We start from the raw sequence: 18,960 nt of genomic DNA, 5'->3' as shown, positions 1-18,960 counted from the left end.
AAGACAAACTATTTCTTACTCTGTTGGTACACTTTAAACAGTGCTTCCTGGGATTCACTTCTGGGAGACATGTTTGGTCTCTGCCCTCTATTGAGCCCTGAGCTCATCTTAGCTATGTAGAAGGTCTAGTGTTTCCTGCCAATTTTTGTAATTAGTTCATCAGCGAGTCAGTGATTATTAGTGAGACTAGAGGAAGCAGTTTATTCCAGCAGAGAACTTTTCCTTTAAGTTAACTTGAACATTCTAACCATCTCTATTCCGTGGGAGAATTAGTTTGTCAGAAAATCTTCCATAAACGTAGATATGTGTGATATTATCGTATAGATCAAGGCCCTATAATCTGTGTAGTCTATAAGCTAAACCCCATCTTTGCCAATGTTTGAGCAGCCTAAGTGTTAGGCAACCTTCTGCCACTTGGACACAAAATAGCCTGAGAAAACCAATAAAAGGAGGAAAGATTTATTTTAGCTCATAGTTTTAGAAGTTGTCAGTCAATCATAACTTGTCTCCATTGATTCTGGCTGATGAGGACCAGGACAACGTCTGTGGCATGGTTTCTTCTGGACAGGGCATGGGTGTTACTCCCATGAACCCTCGACAATATGGCTGCCTGCATAAGAGCTGCAAAGACCATACCCATTGACATGCTGACATGGAGAGAGGACAACCTCATAAGGTCCCACCCTTAGGTGAAGAGATACAGGCAGTCAACTGGGACCAGTAGAGGAATGAACCCCGATAGGTTATCTGATCCAAAATGGTCATCCTTAAACATCTGTGCATATAAGCAACACTAGATGAAGTCATGAACTTGAGAGGGAGTGGGAGGACACGGAAGGGGTTGGAGGGGAGAGAGGAAACAGTAGAAATGACATAATACAGTGCTCATGTAAAAATTCTAAACGTACTTAAAAGCATGAACTTAAAAATGTCTATTTAAGTAATTATTGGAATTCTTGGCCCAGGACTTTTGAGTCATAGGACATGAGGGTCAGGTATAGAGGACTCACGATCCCTAACTTCTATAGACAATTTTCTTTCACAACACAAAAATATGAATGGATCCTCTCCAAATTATTTATATGCAAGGCCAAGAACTTAAAATTTGCCTTAACGTATTTGATGAAACTTGATGTTTTTGTTAACCAAACACTAATCTTCCTTCGGCAGATTACAGCACACAGCATAATCTTTCCTCATTTTCAACTGTAACAAACGTGAGTGTGCTTACGGGTCTGAAGCAGAAACGAATCAAGCCTGGTACCAGAGTGTGCTAAACACCATTTCCCCTTCCTAATTAGTTTGTCTCTGATCAGCAGGTAGAGGTGGTGCTCAGCGTGCCTTGGAATATGCTTTTGAATATTTTAGTTTTCCATGAAAACATTCACACCACAGAAAGAAAGAGAGAGAAGAGGGCAGAGAACATCAGGACACAATGTTTGAAAATGCCATATGAGACTTCATTACTTTAAGAAAGAAAGAAAGAAAGAAAGAAAGAAAGAGAGAGAGAGAGAGAGAGAGAGAGGAAGGAAGGAAGGAAGGAAGGAAGGAAGGAAGGAAAGAAAGAAAAGAAAAACAGATATCTATAACTGTTATGACAATTTTAAAAGGAAGTTGAAAATTCTTACAGCCCAACAGCACTCTGACCACGTAGTGACAGTCGGTTTTGAGTACTTTATTTAGTTTCGGAATGATGTCTTTTCTAGTGGCCTTTTGGCCAATGACCTCTAATCAGTACTCTTATCAGTTTCCTTAGCAAGCCTGGGAGGCGTTTTCTTTCTTTCTGGCAGAATGAAGTCGGCATGTCCCGGGGTGAGCTTGGGAAAGGTGTAATTGATATACTTCTGAAATGCGGCCCTGGTTTCCTGTAATTCCTCCTCCAGAAAATCTTTCCAGTTTGTCATGATTCCCAGTTTCTTTGCCACCGACAGCAGCTCCCCCTGGGTATTGACCAGTTTGCCCATCACATTGTCAAGGGTGGCCTGGTGTGTTTTTTCTTTCTCTTGAAGCACTTCTTGCGCTTCTTCTTGCTTCTGCCTTTGAGCAATGCCGTAGTAGACATTCATTTCATGCTCCTTTGCTTTGATCAACTGACCCAAGCTGGCCTTCTGGTCTTTAATAGCTGTTATACCTCTAGTCACAAGTTCATCCAGGACCATGCTACAAAAGATCACACAAGTTTACCAATTAGATCAACTAGCCACTAAAAACACAACAAATTTACCATGGATCCCAGAGGCGTCGTTAACCTGAGAGACCTGGTATGCGTGAGCTTTCGGACCATATCAGCTATCAACAATCAATTTAGAAATAGTTCTCAGAGACTGCCCATCAGCTTCTCTGCTGTGGGCTGGGGCAAAACAGCTAGTGTATTGTTTAATGGCAGCATGGAGAATCTGAGTTCACTCTGGTCATTGTACTTAAAAAAAAATTGAAGAGACAAGGTTAGATTCCTAAACCCGTAAAGAAGGTCCTCATACCAATTCTGCCGATTTTTATTTCTTTGAGACAGTATCATTAATGTTTGGTTTCTGTTGCTTTGAGTAGACTTGGACCAGTTACGTAGCTCAGACTGACGTCTGACTCTTTTTTATTTTTGACATTATAATATAATTACACTATCTCTCCCTCTTCTTTTGGCCCCTTTGAATCCCCCACACACCACTCCTTGCTCTCTTTCAAATTATGGCCTTTTCATTGTTACATGCATATATATACATGCATATGTGAATATATATATATATGTGCGTGCGTGCATGCATGAGTGTGTGTGTGTGTGTGTGTGTGTGTGTGTGTGTGTATTCCTAAATAGAACCTGTCCGATATGTAAAATGTTACTTCTTGTGTGTTTCAGCTGATTGCTTGGTATTGGGTAACCACTTGCTGTTCTCCTCCCTGGGGAGGGCTCTTTCTCCTGCTCTCAGCATTCCTCGGTTGCCTGCAGTCCTGAGAGTAGATGCGACGCTTCGTGGGTTTTCTCCTGTCCACTTTGATTGCCTATTGTTGCTCTTGTTTGACTCATGTTAGGCAGTCATGTTGGCAAGGTTTTATGGGTGTAGTTTCTGACGTTATCAGAAACAAAATCTCACAGCAAACTCCCTGGTCCTAACCTCCAAGTCTTGATCCACCTAAGTGCTGGGAGCTGGGATTATAGGCCAGAGCCACCAAACCCTAGTTCCTCATCTATAGGATTAAAGGAAGCAAACTTTATACTCATAGTCTGGCTTTACATTTCATCTCGACCTAACATGAGCTATATTTAATTATAAATTATCTCTAACTTTCTGATTACAGAACCAAAATCCTTTTATACTCAAAATTACTGAGAAATCAAAAAAATAATTTATTTAAGCCTTTTCTATTGACATTAACAGAATTAGGGGCTAAAAGACAGACAATCAAGAATACATTTATCAATCAATGTGAAACAACAATAAATTGGTTATACTTTAACACAAATACTTTCATGAAAAAATATTAAAATATTCTCTCCAAATATAATATATTTGGTGAAAAGACTGGCATAGGTTTACGTTCATTTGCAAAACTCTTTTATGTATGGCTTCAAACGCAGCTGTTTTTCACGTCATTTTATCATATTGTGACACTCTACATATTAAAACTCATATAAGACACTCACTAGGGAAAGAGGGGAAAAAAAGAAATAACGTCATCCTCTTGACAAGGAATGAGTTTATTTCTGGATATATATATATATATATAAATATATTAATATAATATTAACATATATATCAATATATATAACAATATAATGTTAACATATTATCAAGGATATAGTCCTTGTTATAGGAACTGTGTTTGGGAAACAAACAATGTGCAAGAAGCAGTAAGTAGAGACTTGTGTGTTTCCCTCACATTTCCATAAAGTCAGTATTTTAACATAGTCATCTATTAGTTTGCAAAGGAAACACCCACAACAGTGTGTGAGCTAGCCTGGAAACAATGACCCTTAAGTGTTTATAGAAAGGTGTTTATTGATTCTTCTCAGCCTTTTAATACTGGAGCTACTTCACGAGGAAAATAATCCTGAGACGATCGCTGTTTGCAGAGAAGGGATGGAGCATGACTGAGAATGAAAGAAGGGACTTTCCAGGCCTGTTGGAAACTTTCAACCCCTTAGGCTGTGCTAGATACTTAAGCACTTAGGCTACCATTTTTTCTTTTTCTTTTTTTTTTTTTTTTTTTTTCTGGAGCTTGGGACCGAACCCAGGGCCTTGCGCTTCCTAGGTAAGCGCTCTACCACTGAGCTAAATCCCCCAGCCCCGGCTACCATTTTTCTTAAATCGCCCTCTCTCCCCCTTCTCCCCCCACCCCCACTTCCTCTCTCCTATGTCTGTGGATATCAGTGTTTGATATATCGCACAATAAAACCAGGAAATGGTGGGCAGTGCTCAGTTAAATGCCTTGGCCTTGTTTCTTTCTCTAGGTGGATTTCAGCCAAGTCAGATGCTAATCTGCAGATGCGCTCTCTGGAGTACCTTCTCTGGTCCTCGATAACTTTCTGCGCAATCTCTCTCTCCTCTTCCCTGGCTTTCTGCACAGCCTCCATCTTCTCCCGGTGACACTCCATCATGATCCTCTGGATCCGATGGACCATGCGCTGTTCTGCAGCTGTGTGCTCTCTCTTCAGCTCATCATCCATCTGTTGAATCATCTCCACCTTGGTTTTAGCTTCTAGAGCCTTAAAGAAAGGGAATGGAAAAGTGGATCTAGATATTACAGGTTTGATGTCTTTTTAAAAAAAAGATTTATTTGTTTATTTCATGTATGTGAGTACACTCTAGCTGTCTTCAGACACACCACAAGAGGGCATCAGATTCCATTACAGATGGTTGTGAGCCACCATGTGATTGACTGGGAATTGAACTCAGGACCTCTGGAAGGACAGTCAGTGCTCTTAACCACTGAGCCATCTCTCCAGTCCAACATGTTCAATGTCTTAAAATGAAGACTAAGAGGAGAGAACCATCACTTACTTGACATAATGAACATCTATTAAACAGGTGATTTAAAAGTAGTTGTGAATCAATCACATGGAATTGTTTCAGTTAACTAAAATATTCAAAATATCTCTTCTCTCTCTCTGTCTCTCTCTCTGTCTCTCTCTCTGTCTCTCTGTCTCTCTGTCTCTCTCTCCGTCTCTGTGTGTGTGTGTGTGTGTGTGTGTGTGTGTGTGTGTGTGTGTGTGTGTGTGTGTGTGTGGTGTGCATAACTCCCTTTCCCTGTTGGTCCTAGGACAAGGACAGTTCATTTAACCTTATTTGGCACAAAATTTGTATATGCTATGTGCTCCTTGTTGAAAAAACAGGCCTGTAGTTTTCTAAACTGATTGTCCACCACGTTATTGGGATGTCTGCCATTTTCCTGTAGCCTCTGCCCATGTATCTAGTCCTCCTGTCTATCCCTTGGAGACAGTTCTGTACAAATATGATGATAGTTCTGTACTCTGGTTTTTCCAACAGGTTTTATGACAGAGATATTGAATTTAGTGAATCTCTCTGCTTGCAATGTTGATGAGTTTGCAAGTTACAAAGTTCCTCTTAGCCAGTCTCGGTATCTAACCACAGAGGAAAGGATAAGGGAAATGTATGAATACCCAATGGATTTTGTTGTTGTTGATTTCAGGGAAATTGATGCAACTAGAGGTGATTATGAATTAATCTGGTCTCAGAAAGGAATATCATACTTCCTGTCATGTGCAGTACGTAAAAACATGTATGTATATATGATATGAAAGTAAAAGAAAACTATCCAGAGAAACAAAACTATTAGGAGGGGTGAGAAAGAGAAGAGAGGGTTCGGAGGTAACATTCTCCACATAGGATGTATACTTACAGATACAGTGTACACATGTGTATGTTGAAGTGTCATTATGTAGCACATTGTTGTGGACATGAAGCCTCTGTAAAATGAGACTCCTCAGCGTTTCCTAAGAACCCAGGAATTGACCTAACCAGAGTCCATCATCCTGGCCAATGTTTAATTAAAGCTTGCTTCAAATTTGGCTCAAAAAAGGGAAATTTAGGAAAAAGTATGGAACCAAAAGCCCAGAAGGAAGAGACAGGTTGATCTATTGATTCAATGTTTTGAATCTCTGCCTTATCAAAGCACAGTACTGGACAGGGCTAGCATAGACGCAGGCCAGACTGCCCCTATGGAGGCTGTGCTCATGTCAGTGAACCAGATCATATCATGTGGTCATGTCAGTGAAACAGCTGATCAGATACTCAGTTATTTAATTCTGACAATGCTGCGTGCCATGAAAGTGCTATTACAGAGGTTATATCCAAGGTTCCCTCCCAACGTTTATGAAACACTCGCTGGACTTTACTAATGACTGCTTTGCCCATTCTTCCCATGTCAACTAATAGAAGCATTTTCTATTTACTAACTTAAATGCTCAAAAAAAAAAGATAATGCACAAATCCTTATAGAGAGAACCTTTAAGTCTTTTTGATGTTGTTCTTCCAGAACCCGAATTTCAAATTTGTGTCTGGCATCTGCATCTTCAAGTGCTTGATCCACTGCTTGTTTTTGGAGCGTTTCAGCCTTAGAAATAAAAGGTTCATGTATCTATTAATATTTCTGGTTAAGCATAGAGAAGAAGCTGGTCAGTGTTGAAGAAGTTGGTAAGTGAAGTATTCATGCTTAAGGAAGCTAGCACCCACCCTAACTGCACTGTTTCTACCCCCTACTTCCCACAGTAGCTGCTTTAGCCAGATGCACATAACACCCTGAGCCCTGGGCTACCTTTGCTGCTTTAGGAATTATTAAAAACAGGGAAACTATAATGTATAATGTACAACATATAATGTATAATGTATAGTACATAGTGTTAATGTATAATGCATAATGTATAATGTATGATGTATATGTGTATATCTGTGTTTATGTATATGCATATGTGTATATGTATATGATGCATGTGTATATGATGTATGTATATGATGTATATGTATATATATGATGTATATGTGTATGTGTATGTATATATGATGTATTTGCATATGTGTTTGTGTATGTGTATATGATATATATGTGTAGTGTATGTGTATATGATATATATGTGTACATGATGTATGTATATATGTATGTGTGTATGTATATGTGTATTATATGATGTATGTGTATTATGTGTATGTCTATGTCTATGTATATGATGTATGTGTATGGTGTGTATGTGTATGATGTGTGTGTCTATGTATATGATGTATGTGTATATGTGTGTATGTGTATATGTGTGTGTGTATATGTATATATATGCAGCTGAGTATGTTAATCTAGAAAACAGAGAAAAAAACAGACACATAAAACTGAAAGGCTATGCAGGGAGCATGAATCCCCTGAGGTCTCTTCATCAGGCAGTCAGTAAAGAACTTAGATTATTTAGAGAAATACTCAGGCCCACAGTCAGCTTATATTCAAATAGTATACTGGGCTATTTAAGTAACTGATGGCTCTTACCATTGGATTTTTATTACTACTGGATTCTTAGGAATCATGCCTTATCTCGTCCAAAAGAGCTTCAATTCTCTTTAGATGGTCATTTATTCCAATCCGTCTGTGATTGAAAAAACCGATGGCTACGGGTTTGAGGCTTCACTCTGGTTGCTACTATGAGTAAAGCAGTAGTTACGTCTCCAATCTTCAAACAGCCCCCGGCTCTCTGCAGCCATGTATCCAGGATACGTGGGGTTTTGTTTTATTTGCTTGTTTCTTTCACATGGGTCCCTTCTTAGATTGTGCAGGTTAGCCTTGGTCTTGCCAGTTTTGTCCTGCTCTGGCCTCCCCCTGCTCCAGCCTCCTGCTACCTTGGCCTCCCCCTACCCCACCCTCCTGCTGCCTGGGCCTCCCCCTGCCCCAGCCTCCCTCTGCCTCAGCCTCCTCTTGCCTCAGCCTCCATAGCTGGGACCGTAGGAATGCACCACAGTGACTAGAAGCCCCAAGGACTTTAAAGACAGTAAGTAAGGAGAGTTGGTGACAATAAGGCATTTGGGGGAAACGGGCATTTAGTTCAGAAGTATTTATTACATGGTGTACATATTGATAGTCCCTAATGAAAATAAAAGCCCATAATAAACAATTTACAACAAAGATTCCCCCCTTTTAAGTTTCAGACAAATGAGAATAAAGTGTCCAGAGTCATCCATGCAGAGAAAAACTTAGAAGGAAGAAGGTTCTTGACTGGACCTGCTTCTTACTAAGTTTCACCTCGTGTCAAGTGCATTCTTTGATCGAACCCTCTCACCAATGCTTTGAGAAGGGAGTTAATACTATCCCTCTTCACCGATAAAGAAGCCAAGAATCCAGAGGGCAAAAATATGCCCAAGAGTCCGGTTTGTCAGGACGCTGTGGTCTATCTCTTCCCTGCTATTCTGAATTTACAGATTTAGATAAATTCAGCAGGAGGAAACATGACTCGGGGTCATCTCAGAGTTCTGTTACCTCTTCCCACACTTTGGCTTCCGCTTTTTTAATGGTTTCCTTGAGCGCAGCCTCTTGAAACTGCTCTTCTTGGTTCAGAATACTGTCCCCAATTTCTGTGCATTTGGAGAGAAATGATTACAGGCTGTAGACTGCTCTCTGGCTTGCCTTTCTATCACTAGTCAAATTATTTGTGCGAGCTGTCTACAAGTCACGTCTTTTTAGGTGATGTCAATCGTTTACAGTATTTTTGGCACTAAGAATTGGACACATCATGCTAAGCACGCAACTTTCCTCTCAGCTGTACCACCGCCGCCGCCGCTGCCACCGCTGCCACCACCCTGCCACGATCTCTTCTTTAAAGATACTCATTGGAAGGAGAAGCCTTTCACTAGCTGATCAAGATGGAACCCACCACATAGGCCTGAATGGAGTTCGTCATCTTTCATCACACCCAGTGCAAACAGCAGGCGATGAAAGGTAAATGCCCTGCAATTTGTGACACACTCGAAGCAGAACACAGATTCACAAGGCTTTAGAGCCTCACTCACCTCCTGTCTCCTTGCTCTGTCAAGGTGCTTTCTTTAATACATCATGTATATGCCTTTCACTAATGTGCCGGTCTTTCTGACTCTGTCAGTGGTGGAGTGCACCAAGTTTCTAGTTTATTATTACTCTGTCAGTGATCTAATCTGACCTCTTCATTATAATGTTCCAAATTACCATCTTCCCTCAAAGTGTGACTCTAGGGGAGGCAGAGAGACACCCAAAGTCAGATAGGCGGGGACAATTCTGGACCTAGAGCTAAGATCTGAGCTCTTTGGTCTGGTCTCAGGGTTGGCACACGTTCTCCCCTGAGATGGCCTTAAAATTGCTATGAAAATTCTTACAGTAAGATGCTGTAGACATGTGTGTTTCTCAACATATCCTGTGTTTCTCAAGGCCTGGTAGCAGGCCTTTCTTCTCTTAACAACTCCCTCACTTGACTGTCATGGTAAGACTGCTAATACCATCATTTTCCTTCCTTCTTTCCTTCCTTCCTTCCTTCCTTCCTTCCTTCCTTCTATGAAGATTGCTAATAGCCTCATCTTCTTTTCTTCCTTCCTTCCTTCCTCCCTCCCTCCCTCCTTCCTTCTATAAACTAGTTTGTAATCTGACACATATTCAAGCTACACTCTTCTCTAATTTTTTGCACGGAAGACATAAGGAGAAAATAGCTTCTTTCCCTCTGGGATTTCTAAACTGGGGCTAAGAGATGTTTGGATCATTTGTATTCGTATCCTTTTCTAGATGCTGGAGTGGGCCTGACTGCAGTACCAGCCCAGCCAATGCACTGAGTGTGCTCATGGCAGACCGAAGTCTTGATGACCGATTACACCTTGCATCCTTGTTAAAAGGATCAAGAAATTCCATCACAAATTTATGCGTCTTGCTCTAAGTTGCTTCCACCACCTACAGCTGAAAGATATATTCTGTGGAATTAAACGCTACCACTGGATCACTAATTCATATTTTTAAATGTATTGTTTTTTTTAAAGGATTTATTTTTGTTGTTTTAACTCGTGTGGAGGTGTGTCTAAGTATGTTCAGGCACCGTCGGGGCAGGAGATCCCTGGAGCTGTAGTTACAGTTGATGTGGGTGCTGGAAACTGAAGGTGGGCCCTCTGCAAGAGCAGCAAGGGCTCTTAACTGCTGTCCTCTCTCCAGTGCCCCCACCACACGAGTGAGTCTTAAAACGTGCGGCAGCAAGCGCTGTTATAGAGATGGATGCAGATTATATTATAAAATCCCCACCTGTGTACATCCGCTGTGTACATTCAGAATGTAATGCAAATCCTTTCTAATGTTTACATATCATCATTGTCTCTTGTTCTCAGCCTTAACTGCAGGAAGCCTTAACTTCCCTTCTGTGGGGAGATTTGTAAGTTATGTGTCAGACTTAAGAGCACAGTTCTTATTGTGCAAACTCCCCAGTTTTGACAATGTACCAAGATTATAAGAAATTGGTTTGAAAAGTTGGGATCTGTGGGAACTCTCTGATCCCTTTTTGAAACCCATGAATCAAACTATTCCAATACTAAGAGTGTTTTAAAGATGTAAGAAAAAAAATGTACATTGGTAGAGCCTGATCCTGGAGGTTGTAACAGCGACTAGAGAATCATTGTCCTGTGAAATTCTCTTGTACAGATACTTCAGTGTGATTTTATTTATAAAGAAGGCAGAATTCTCACTCATTTGACTTATAACAATTTAATAATAAATACAGGCAAACAGATGTAAAAAATGGACGTCTACATACATTTTCTGTCTGTATGAGTGCTTTAAAAATATACATAAAATCTAGGATTAGATTGAAGCTTTTCTGGGTGTAAATGAGAAATAGAAATATGATTTTTAACTCATTTGCTTATATACTATATCTGTGTGTTGTAAATATTCCTATTTTATTTGTATGCATCTGCTTTTGTCACTAGTTACAAAATAACGGCTAAGTTTCTTCCACTCATTAATTGGGGTATTTAGATATTTTCTGTCTTATATGTATGGAAAGGTCCCCAAGTATAGTCAAAGTTGAAAAGAACACACATTTACTATGATGTTCCAGGAGTTAAATAGCTACAATATTTCATTAACACTTCAAAACAATTTAAAAGATACACATTAATGTTCTTATTTACAACAGGAAACAGTGAGAGGCTGAAAACGCTATCCCATTCATAAACTGTTAAGTAGAGTAGCCAGATTCCAACTTGCTACCACTTCATGATGGAATTCCTACAGAGACCGGCAACCTCAAATAGAGAAAACCTGAGACAAATGACACCCAGTGCTACTATTCTACCTTAGAACAAAAAAAAAAAAAAAAAGGAATAAAATTATTGCTGAGCAAGGGGGCACACAACAGACCTTTAACACCAGCCCTTCAGAGACAGAGGCAGGTGGATTTCTGTGAGCTAGAGGCTCACCACCACCACCACCACCACCCCCACTCCACCTCCCCCACCACCACCACCCCCCCCACCAAAAGGTAAAATCACTTACCCAGGATATCTTTGTGAGTGTAGAAGCGTGTCTTAAATGGCTTGTACTCATGGATCCGTTTGAAGGTCTCCCCGAAAGGGGCTGGCGGAATTATTTTATTGCAAACAGCACAGCAAACAAAATTAGTAAAATCTGGATTTCTGATCATAGTTAAATCTCTGATATCTTTTACTACTTATAGTTAAAATAATATCAGGATCAGAAAAAAATAATGGTGGTTTCAAGAGAAGCTAGACGTCTATAGCTGGAGGGGGGGTGGGCAGGGCTTCAAGATTCTACTAGAGCCTGGCAAGAACTAAACAATTCATCATGACTTGGCAGTGGCTGTTTGTCTAAAGAATGGTTCTACCAGCCTCTGCCTCTCAAGGTTGAGCTCTGGGTTGGACAGAGATGAGTAGTTTCTCCCTCCCAGTGTCCAGCATTAAGTTGTCAACTTACTTAACAACTGTTGCTAGGTAAGACAAATTGCTAGGTAAGACAAGCTTTGCTCATAAAAGCAACCTGAAATAATGCCAAGTGAGAGCAGATATAGCTGCTGTTCGTTCCCTTGAGTTGCCTCTTGCTGCTGTAAGTGAACACAGTCTTCACGACTCACCTACAACACAATTTATCCTATGTAATTTTGGGAAGCCAGAATGCAAAATGATTTTAGGGTTAAAACCAAGATACTAGGGGGGCTGGTTCCTTGTAGACCAGCAGCAGTTCTCGACCTGTTGGCTGTGACCCCCTACAAAATCTGTATTGGCAAATCTCTAACTATTTACATTACAATTCAAAACAGGAACAAAATTACAGTTTTGAAGTAGTCATGAAAGTAATTTTATGGTAGGGGATCACTACAACGTGAGGAACTGTATGAAAGGGTCGTAGCATTAGGAAAGTTGAGAACCAGTGTTGTACATCTCCACATGAACCAGGCTGACCCTGTCATCACAAATCCTACATGTGATCAGAGACGCAAGGTCCTTTCTACTGTATACTTACTCACAGGCGTCAACTGTCAGGATCTGACTGTGGGAGGGAACATTCAGTTGGCCATGTCTTAAGTGTGCTTTTTTAATTAATGAACAGTGGACGCAGTCTCTGAATCATTTTCAGGTAACTGTGAATGTGCTTTGGTGGCAGGAGAGTAGAACTGGGAAATGTAGTGGAATTCTACTGGAAATTTTACTGTCAAGTCAGTATTCACAATTACCAAGCCTGATTTTCAGATTGGGCTGGACAGCTTGGTCACGTTTCTATTGCTGGAATAAAATGCCATGAAGAATGATAGGAGGCGTTCCGTTGGCTTATGGTTTCAGAGAGTTAAGAGTCTGTGGTGATGGAATAGAAGCATGGTGGTAGAGCAGCTGGAGAAATCGCATCTTAAGCTGCAAGCAGAGGCAGAGACGGGACACTTTTGAGGGTTTTGTTTGCTTGTGACAGGGCTTACCTACATCACTGTGGCTTGCCTGGAAATTGATTTGTAGGCCACCCTTATACCTTTATACCTTCTCTTACCTTATAATTACAGGCACATGCTACCACACCAGCTTATCATGGCTGGTATGATGGCTTGTATCTCCTTGGCCCAAGGCGTGGCAACCATTAGGAGGTGTGGCCTTGTTGGAGTAGGCATGGCCTTGTTGGAGGAAGTGTGTCACTGTGAGCACAGGTTTTAAGGCCCTCATCGTAACTACCTTGGAAGCCAGTCTTCTCCTAGAGGCACTTAGATAAGATGTAGAACTCCTAGCTCCTCCTGAACCATGCCTGCCTTGATGCTGCCATGTTCCCACCTTGATAATGCACATAACCTCTGAACCTGTAAGTCAGCCCCAATGAAATGTTGCCCTTATAAGGGTTGCCTTGCTCATGGTGTCTGTTCACAGCAGTAAAACCCTAACTCAGACATATGTGTTTTGAACAAAAGTAATTTGTTCCTATCATTTTAGAGAGAAATTAGCTTTAGCAATTCAGCCTGCTACAAACATCTGTTCTGCTGATTAGATGAAGCTATTGAAATTGTTTTCATTTGCTTGACTGTGTCACACAGTGTTTCCAGTAGGTTTGGTTTTATTAAGGACCTGAACCTTCATTTCTTTCTTGAGAGTCTGGAAGTTCTGTTCTTTCACTTGTTTGGTTAAAGTTACCCCAAGATACTTTATATATTATTTGTGACTACTGTGAAGGGTATTGTTTCCCTAATTTCTTTCTCAGCCCATCCATCATTTGTATAAAGGAAGGCTACTGATTTATTCGAGTTAATTTTATATCTAGCCATTTTGCTGAAGTTGTTTATCAGCTGTAAAAATTCTCTGGCAGAGTTTTTGGGGTCTCATATGTATACTATCATATCATCTGCAAAAAGTGATACCTTAATTTCTTTGCCAATTTATATCCCCTTGATCCCCTTTGGTTGTCTTATTGCTCTAGCTAGAACTTTGAGTATTATATTGAATAGATATGGGGAGAGTGGGCATCCTTGTCTTGTCCCTGATTTTAGTGGGATTGTTTCAAGTATCTCTCCAGTTAATTTGATGTTGGCTGTTGGTTTTCTGTAAATTGCTTTTATTATGTTTAGGTATGGGCCTTGAATTCCTGATCCCTCCAATACTTTTAACATGAAGGGGTGTTGTATTTTGTCAAGTGCTTTTTCAGCATCTAAGGAGATGATGATGTGATTGTTTTCTTTGAGTTTGTTTATATAGTGAATTACGTTGATGGATTTTCATACATTGAACCAATCTTGCATCCCTGAGATGAAGCCTACTTGATCATGTTTAATGATGGCTTTGATGTATTCTTGGATTCGGCTTGGAAGAATTTTATTGAATATTTTCACATTGATATTCATAAGTGAAATTGGTCTGAAGTTCTCTTTTTTCTTGGGTCCTTGTGTGGTTTAGGTATCCGAGTAATTGTGGCTTCATAGAATGAATTAGGTAGTGTACCTTCTGTTTCTATTTTATGGAATGGTTTGAGGAATACTGGTATCAGGTCGTCTTTGAAGGTCTGGTAGAATTATGCACTAAATCCACCTGGTGGGGAGGTTTTTAATGACTTCTATTTCCTTAGGGGATATCGGCCTGTTTAGATAGTTTAGCTGCTCTTGATTTAACTTTGGTATATAGTATGTTTCGAGAAATTCATCCATTTCATCTAGATTTTCCAATTTTGTTGAGTATAGGCTTTTGTAGTAGAATCTGATGGTTTTTTTTTAATTTCCTCAGTTTCTGTATTATTTCTCCCTTTATTTCTGATTTTGTTGATTTGAATACCATTTCTGGGCCCTGTAGTTTGTTTAACTAGAAGTTTATCTAGCTTGTTGATTTTCTCAAAGAACCAACTCTTGGTTTTGTTGATTCTATGTATAGTTCTCTTCATTTCTATTTGGTTGATTTCAGCCTTGAGTTTGGCTGTTTCCTGCCATCTATTCCTCTTGGGTGTGTTTGCTTCTTTTTGTTCTAGAGCTTTCAGGTTTGCTAAGTTTCTAATGTAGGATCTCTCCAATTTCTTTACTTAGTGCTACAAATTTTCCTTCTAGCACTACTTTGTGTCCCATAATTTTGGATATGCTCTGTCCTCGCTTTCATTGAATTCCTTTAATTTCTTTCTTTATTTATTCCCTGACCAAGTTATTGAATAGAGAGTTGTTCGGTTTCCATGGGTATGTGGGTTTTCTATTGTTTTTGTCGTTGTTGAAGACCAGTCTTAAGCCATGGGATTTGATAGGATGCATGGGATTATTTCAAACTTCTTGTATCCATTGAATGTTGTTTTGTGACTGATTATATAATGGTCAGTTTTGGAGAAGGTACCATGAGGTGCTGATAAGAAAGTGTATTTTTTTTTTATTTTAGGGTCTAATGCTCTGTACATATCTGTTAAATCCATTTGGTTCATAACCTCTTTTATTTTCACTGTGTCTTTGTGTAGTTTCTGTTTTAATGCCCTATCCATTAGTGAGTGTGGGGTGTTGAAGTCTCACACTATTATTGTGTGGGGTTCAATGTGTGATATGAGCTTTAGTAGTTTCTTTTATGAATGTGGGTGCCCTGGCATTTGGGGCATAGATGCTTGGAATTGAGACTTTCTCTTGATGGATTTTTCCATTGATGAATATGAAGTGTCCTTTCTCATCTTGTTTGATAATTTTTGGTTGAAAGTCTATTTTATTGGATAACAGAATGTCAACTCCAGCTTGATTCTTCAGGATCGTTTGCTGGAGGACTTTTTTCCTTTTACTCTGAGGTAGTGTATTTCTTGTATGCAGCAAAATGCTGGATATTGTTTGCACATCCAGTCTGTTAGCTTATGTCTTTTTATAGGTCAGTTGAGTCCATTAATATTGAGAGATATTAATGACCGATGGTTGTTAGTTCCTGTTACATTTGTTTTTGTAGGTGGCATTATGTATATATGTGATTCTCTCCTTTCGGCTTTGTTATGAGATAATTAATATTTTTTTTGGTGTAGGTACCCTCCTTGTGTTGGAGTTTTCCTTCTAGAATCCTCTGTAGGGCTGGGTTTGTAGCTAGATATTGTTTGAATTTGGTTTGGTCCTGGAATATTTTGGTTTCTCATCTATGATGATTTATAGTTTTGTAGGGTATAGTAGCCTGGCCTGACATTTGTGTTCTCTTAGAGTCTGCATGACCTCTGTCCAGGCTCTTCTGGCTTTTAGTGTCTCTGTTGATAAGTCTGATGTAATTCTGATAGCTCTGCCTTTATACATTACTTGGCCCTTTTCCCTTGCAAATTTTAATATTCCTTCTTTGCTCTGTACATTTGGTGTTTTAACTATTATGTGACAGGAGGAATTTCTTTTCTGGTCCAGTCTATTTGTAGTTCTCTAGGCTTCTTGTATGTTCATGGGCATCTCTTTCTCTAGGTTAGGGGAGTTTTCTTCTGTAATTTTGTTGACGATATTTACTGGCCCTTTAAGTTGGGAATCTCTTTGCTCTCTTCTATACCTAGTATCCTTAGGTTTGATCATTTTATGGTGTCCTGGATTTCCTGGATGTTTTGGGTTAGGAGTTTTTTATGTTTTGAATTTTCTTTGACAGTTGTGTCGATATCTTCTAAAGTTTCTTTAACACCTGAGATTTTCTCTTCTATCTCTTGTATTCTGTTGGTGATGCTTACATTTGTAATTTCTGAGCTCTTTCCTAGGTCAGGAAATGGACCTCTTTTCCATTTCCAGGGTTCCCTCTATTTATGTTTTCTTTATTCTACTTCCACTTTTACATCTTAGACCACTTCATTCAATTCCTTCACCTGTTTGTGTTTTCCCATATTTCTTTAAGGAATTTATTTGTTTCCTCTTAAGGGCTTCTACCTGTTTACCTGTATTTCTTTCAGTGAGTTATTTATATACTCCTTAAAGGACTCTATTATCTTCATGAGATAGGATTTCAAATCAGCTTCCTGATTTTTAGGTGTGTTGGTGTATTCAGGGCTGCTGTGTTGGGAGAACTGGGTTCTAATGATGCCCAAGTATACTGGCTTTTGTTGCTTATGGTCTTGTGCTTGCCTCTCACCATATGGTTATGCCAGTGTTTGCTGGTCTGGGTGTGTCAAGAACCTGCCTCTTGTGTCCTGGTGTTGCTTCAGGTCTACTGGTAGGCCTGTGGTCCTGGCTGTAGCAGACCTCCTGTGGGGCCTCCAGAGGTGACCTGTTGCCCTGGCTGCAGCAGATCTCCTGAGAGGCCTTCAGACTGTTGCATCTTCAGGAGAGCAGTCAAGCTGTTTCCTATGTGTAGCTGTTCTTCAGGGACGCCTTCAGGCTATGGTGTCTTCAGGGGAGCAGAGAAGCTGGTGATCTGCCCCAGCAGAAGATGCCAGCCTGAAGGGGAGTCGGTCAATAATTTTTTATTTATTTATTTTAGGATTTATTTATTTATTTTATGTGAGTACATAGTCACTGTCTTCAAACACACCAGAAGAGGGCATTGCATCAATTCCCCATTAACAGATAGTTGTGAGCCACCATGTGGTTGCTGGGAATTAAACTCAGGACCTCTGGAAGAGCAGTCAGTGCTCTTAACCACTGAGCAATCTCTCCAGCCTGGTCAATAATTCTTTATGCTAAATGATTCCTAGCTAATTTCTTATGCAGGCAGTCTCTTGGTTGAACAATGAATGACTACTAGCAGATATTTAAAATGTGATTTGACTGAATTTTCTCTAATATCCATGAAAACAGATGGTAATAACTTGATGGTTAAAGCTCTATACCAAACAAAAGTAGGGACATGATGCTTCGTGATGAACTCAGAAACTTTTGCACTGATGTCATTCCTGAGAGAAGCTTGGAGCTAGAGTTAATTGCCATCCTGATAAAGGAAAAAAAAACTTTGTGATAATAAAAATAAAACTAGTTTAAGAGAAGAAAACACTTGGTCTTGTGTGTATAACATCATTATAACTATTAATAAAAACAATCTAGGCAGTAATTAACTAAAGAAAAGTAAAACTATTTCGAGTTTAAGACATGTGATGTGTGTGAGGACAAGTGTGTGGTGTATATGTGGAAGGCAGAGAAACAAGATGTTAATCCTTGTCTCCTCTGTTGTTTCTGGGTGTATGCCAGGCTAGGGGGTTCAAGAGTTTTTGGGGATTCTGCTGCTCCACCTCCCAGCTCACCGTGAGAACTCCAGAATTATAGATTTATTCAAGGGTGTCTAGCTTGAAAGGGATTCTGGGATTCAAACTCAGGTCCTCTTGCATGGGTGGCAAGTGCTTTACCAACTGAGTGACTTCTTCGGCACCACTATACCACTCATGCCTACTGAAAGTAGATTCTATCTTCACACACTATGTCCTGATTAGTTTCCCCTTCCTCTACTCCTCTCAGTTCTGCCCCACCTCGCCTCCCTCTCTGGATCCACTCCCTTTCTGTCTCTGATAGAAAATAACAGGCTTCTAAGAGCTAACAATAAAACATAACAAAATAAAATATATGATAAAACAAAACCACCACAAAGAAGTTGGACAAGGCAACCCAATAGAAAGAAAAGAGCCTCAAGAGCAGACACAAAAATCAGAAATTCCTTAAAAATAAATACTAAACTGAAAGCTATTATATGCAGAGGATTTGGTGCAGTCCTATGTCAGCCCTGTGCTGCTGCTTTACAATAAACTGTGAGCTCATATGAGCTTGGCTCAATCGATTTAGAGGGCCTTCATTGTTTTCCTGGTTCCCTTCCTCCCCTTTGCCTTTTGCTGATACTTCTCTCCAGGGATTCCCTGAGTTCCGAGGGGATGAATTTGATGGAGACATCCCATTTAGACCTGTGTATTCCAAGGTCTCTGTCTCATCTTCTATATCTCTGTCTGTCTCTGTCTCTCTGTCTCTTTCTTTCTCTCCCTGCCTAGTGTCTGGCAATGGGTCACTATATTTGTTCCTATCTTGCAGCAGGAGGAAGCTTCTTTGATGATGGATGAGCAAGGCACTAATCTATGAGTACAGCAGAATATTACTAGGAGTCATTT

General features: G+C 40.0%; 1 protein-coding gene across 1 annotated transcript; it reads right to left on the bottom strand.

Annotated features, from left to right (window-relative positions):
* Nucleotides 1–1,654: 1,654 nt before the first annotated feature.
* C1H6orf163 (chromosome 1 C6orf163 homolog) lies at nt 1,655–11,931 on the bottom strand. Its single transcript, XM_032902081.1, has 5 exons — nt 11,488–11,931; nt 8,467–8,561; nt 6,463–6,570; nt 4,500–4,702; nt 1,655–2,160 (listed from the first exon to the last, which is right to left on the bottom strand). The coding sequence occupies exons 1-5, from the start codon at nt 11,633–11,635 to the stop codon at nt 1,728–1,730; spliced, it is 987 nt and encodes a 328-aa protein (XP_032757972.1). The 5' UTR covers nt 11,636–11,931; the 3' UTR covers nt 1,655–1,727.
* Nucleotides 11,932–18,960: the final 7,029 nt, after the last annotated feature.

The sequence above is a fragment of the Rattus rattus genome, chromosome 1 (genome assembly GCF_011064425.1).
Source record: "Rattus rattus isolate New Zealand chromosome 1, Rrattus_CSIRO_v1, whole genome shotgun sequence".
NCBI lineage: Eukaryota > Metazoa > Chordata > Mammalia > Rodentia > Muridae > Rattus > Rattus rattus.
The sequence above is the reverse complement of the archived record's forward strand: the minus strand, read 5'-3'. Positions and strand labels throughout refer to the sequence as shown.

Coding starts and splice junctions, on each gene's coding strand:
- C1H6orf163 (XM_032902081.1), bottom strand. CDS start 11,635: ATGATCAGAAATCCAGATTTTACTAATTTTGTTTGCTGTGCTGTTTGC. Junction 6,571..8,466: donor AAGCCAAAGTGTGGGAAGAG/GTAACAGAACTC, acceptor TTTATTTCTAAG/GCTGAAACGCTCCAAAAACA. Junction 4,703..6,462: donor AACATCAAAAAGACTTAAAG/GTTCTCTCTATA, acceptor CCTTTCTTTAAG/GCTCTAGAAGCTAAAACCAA.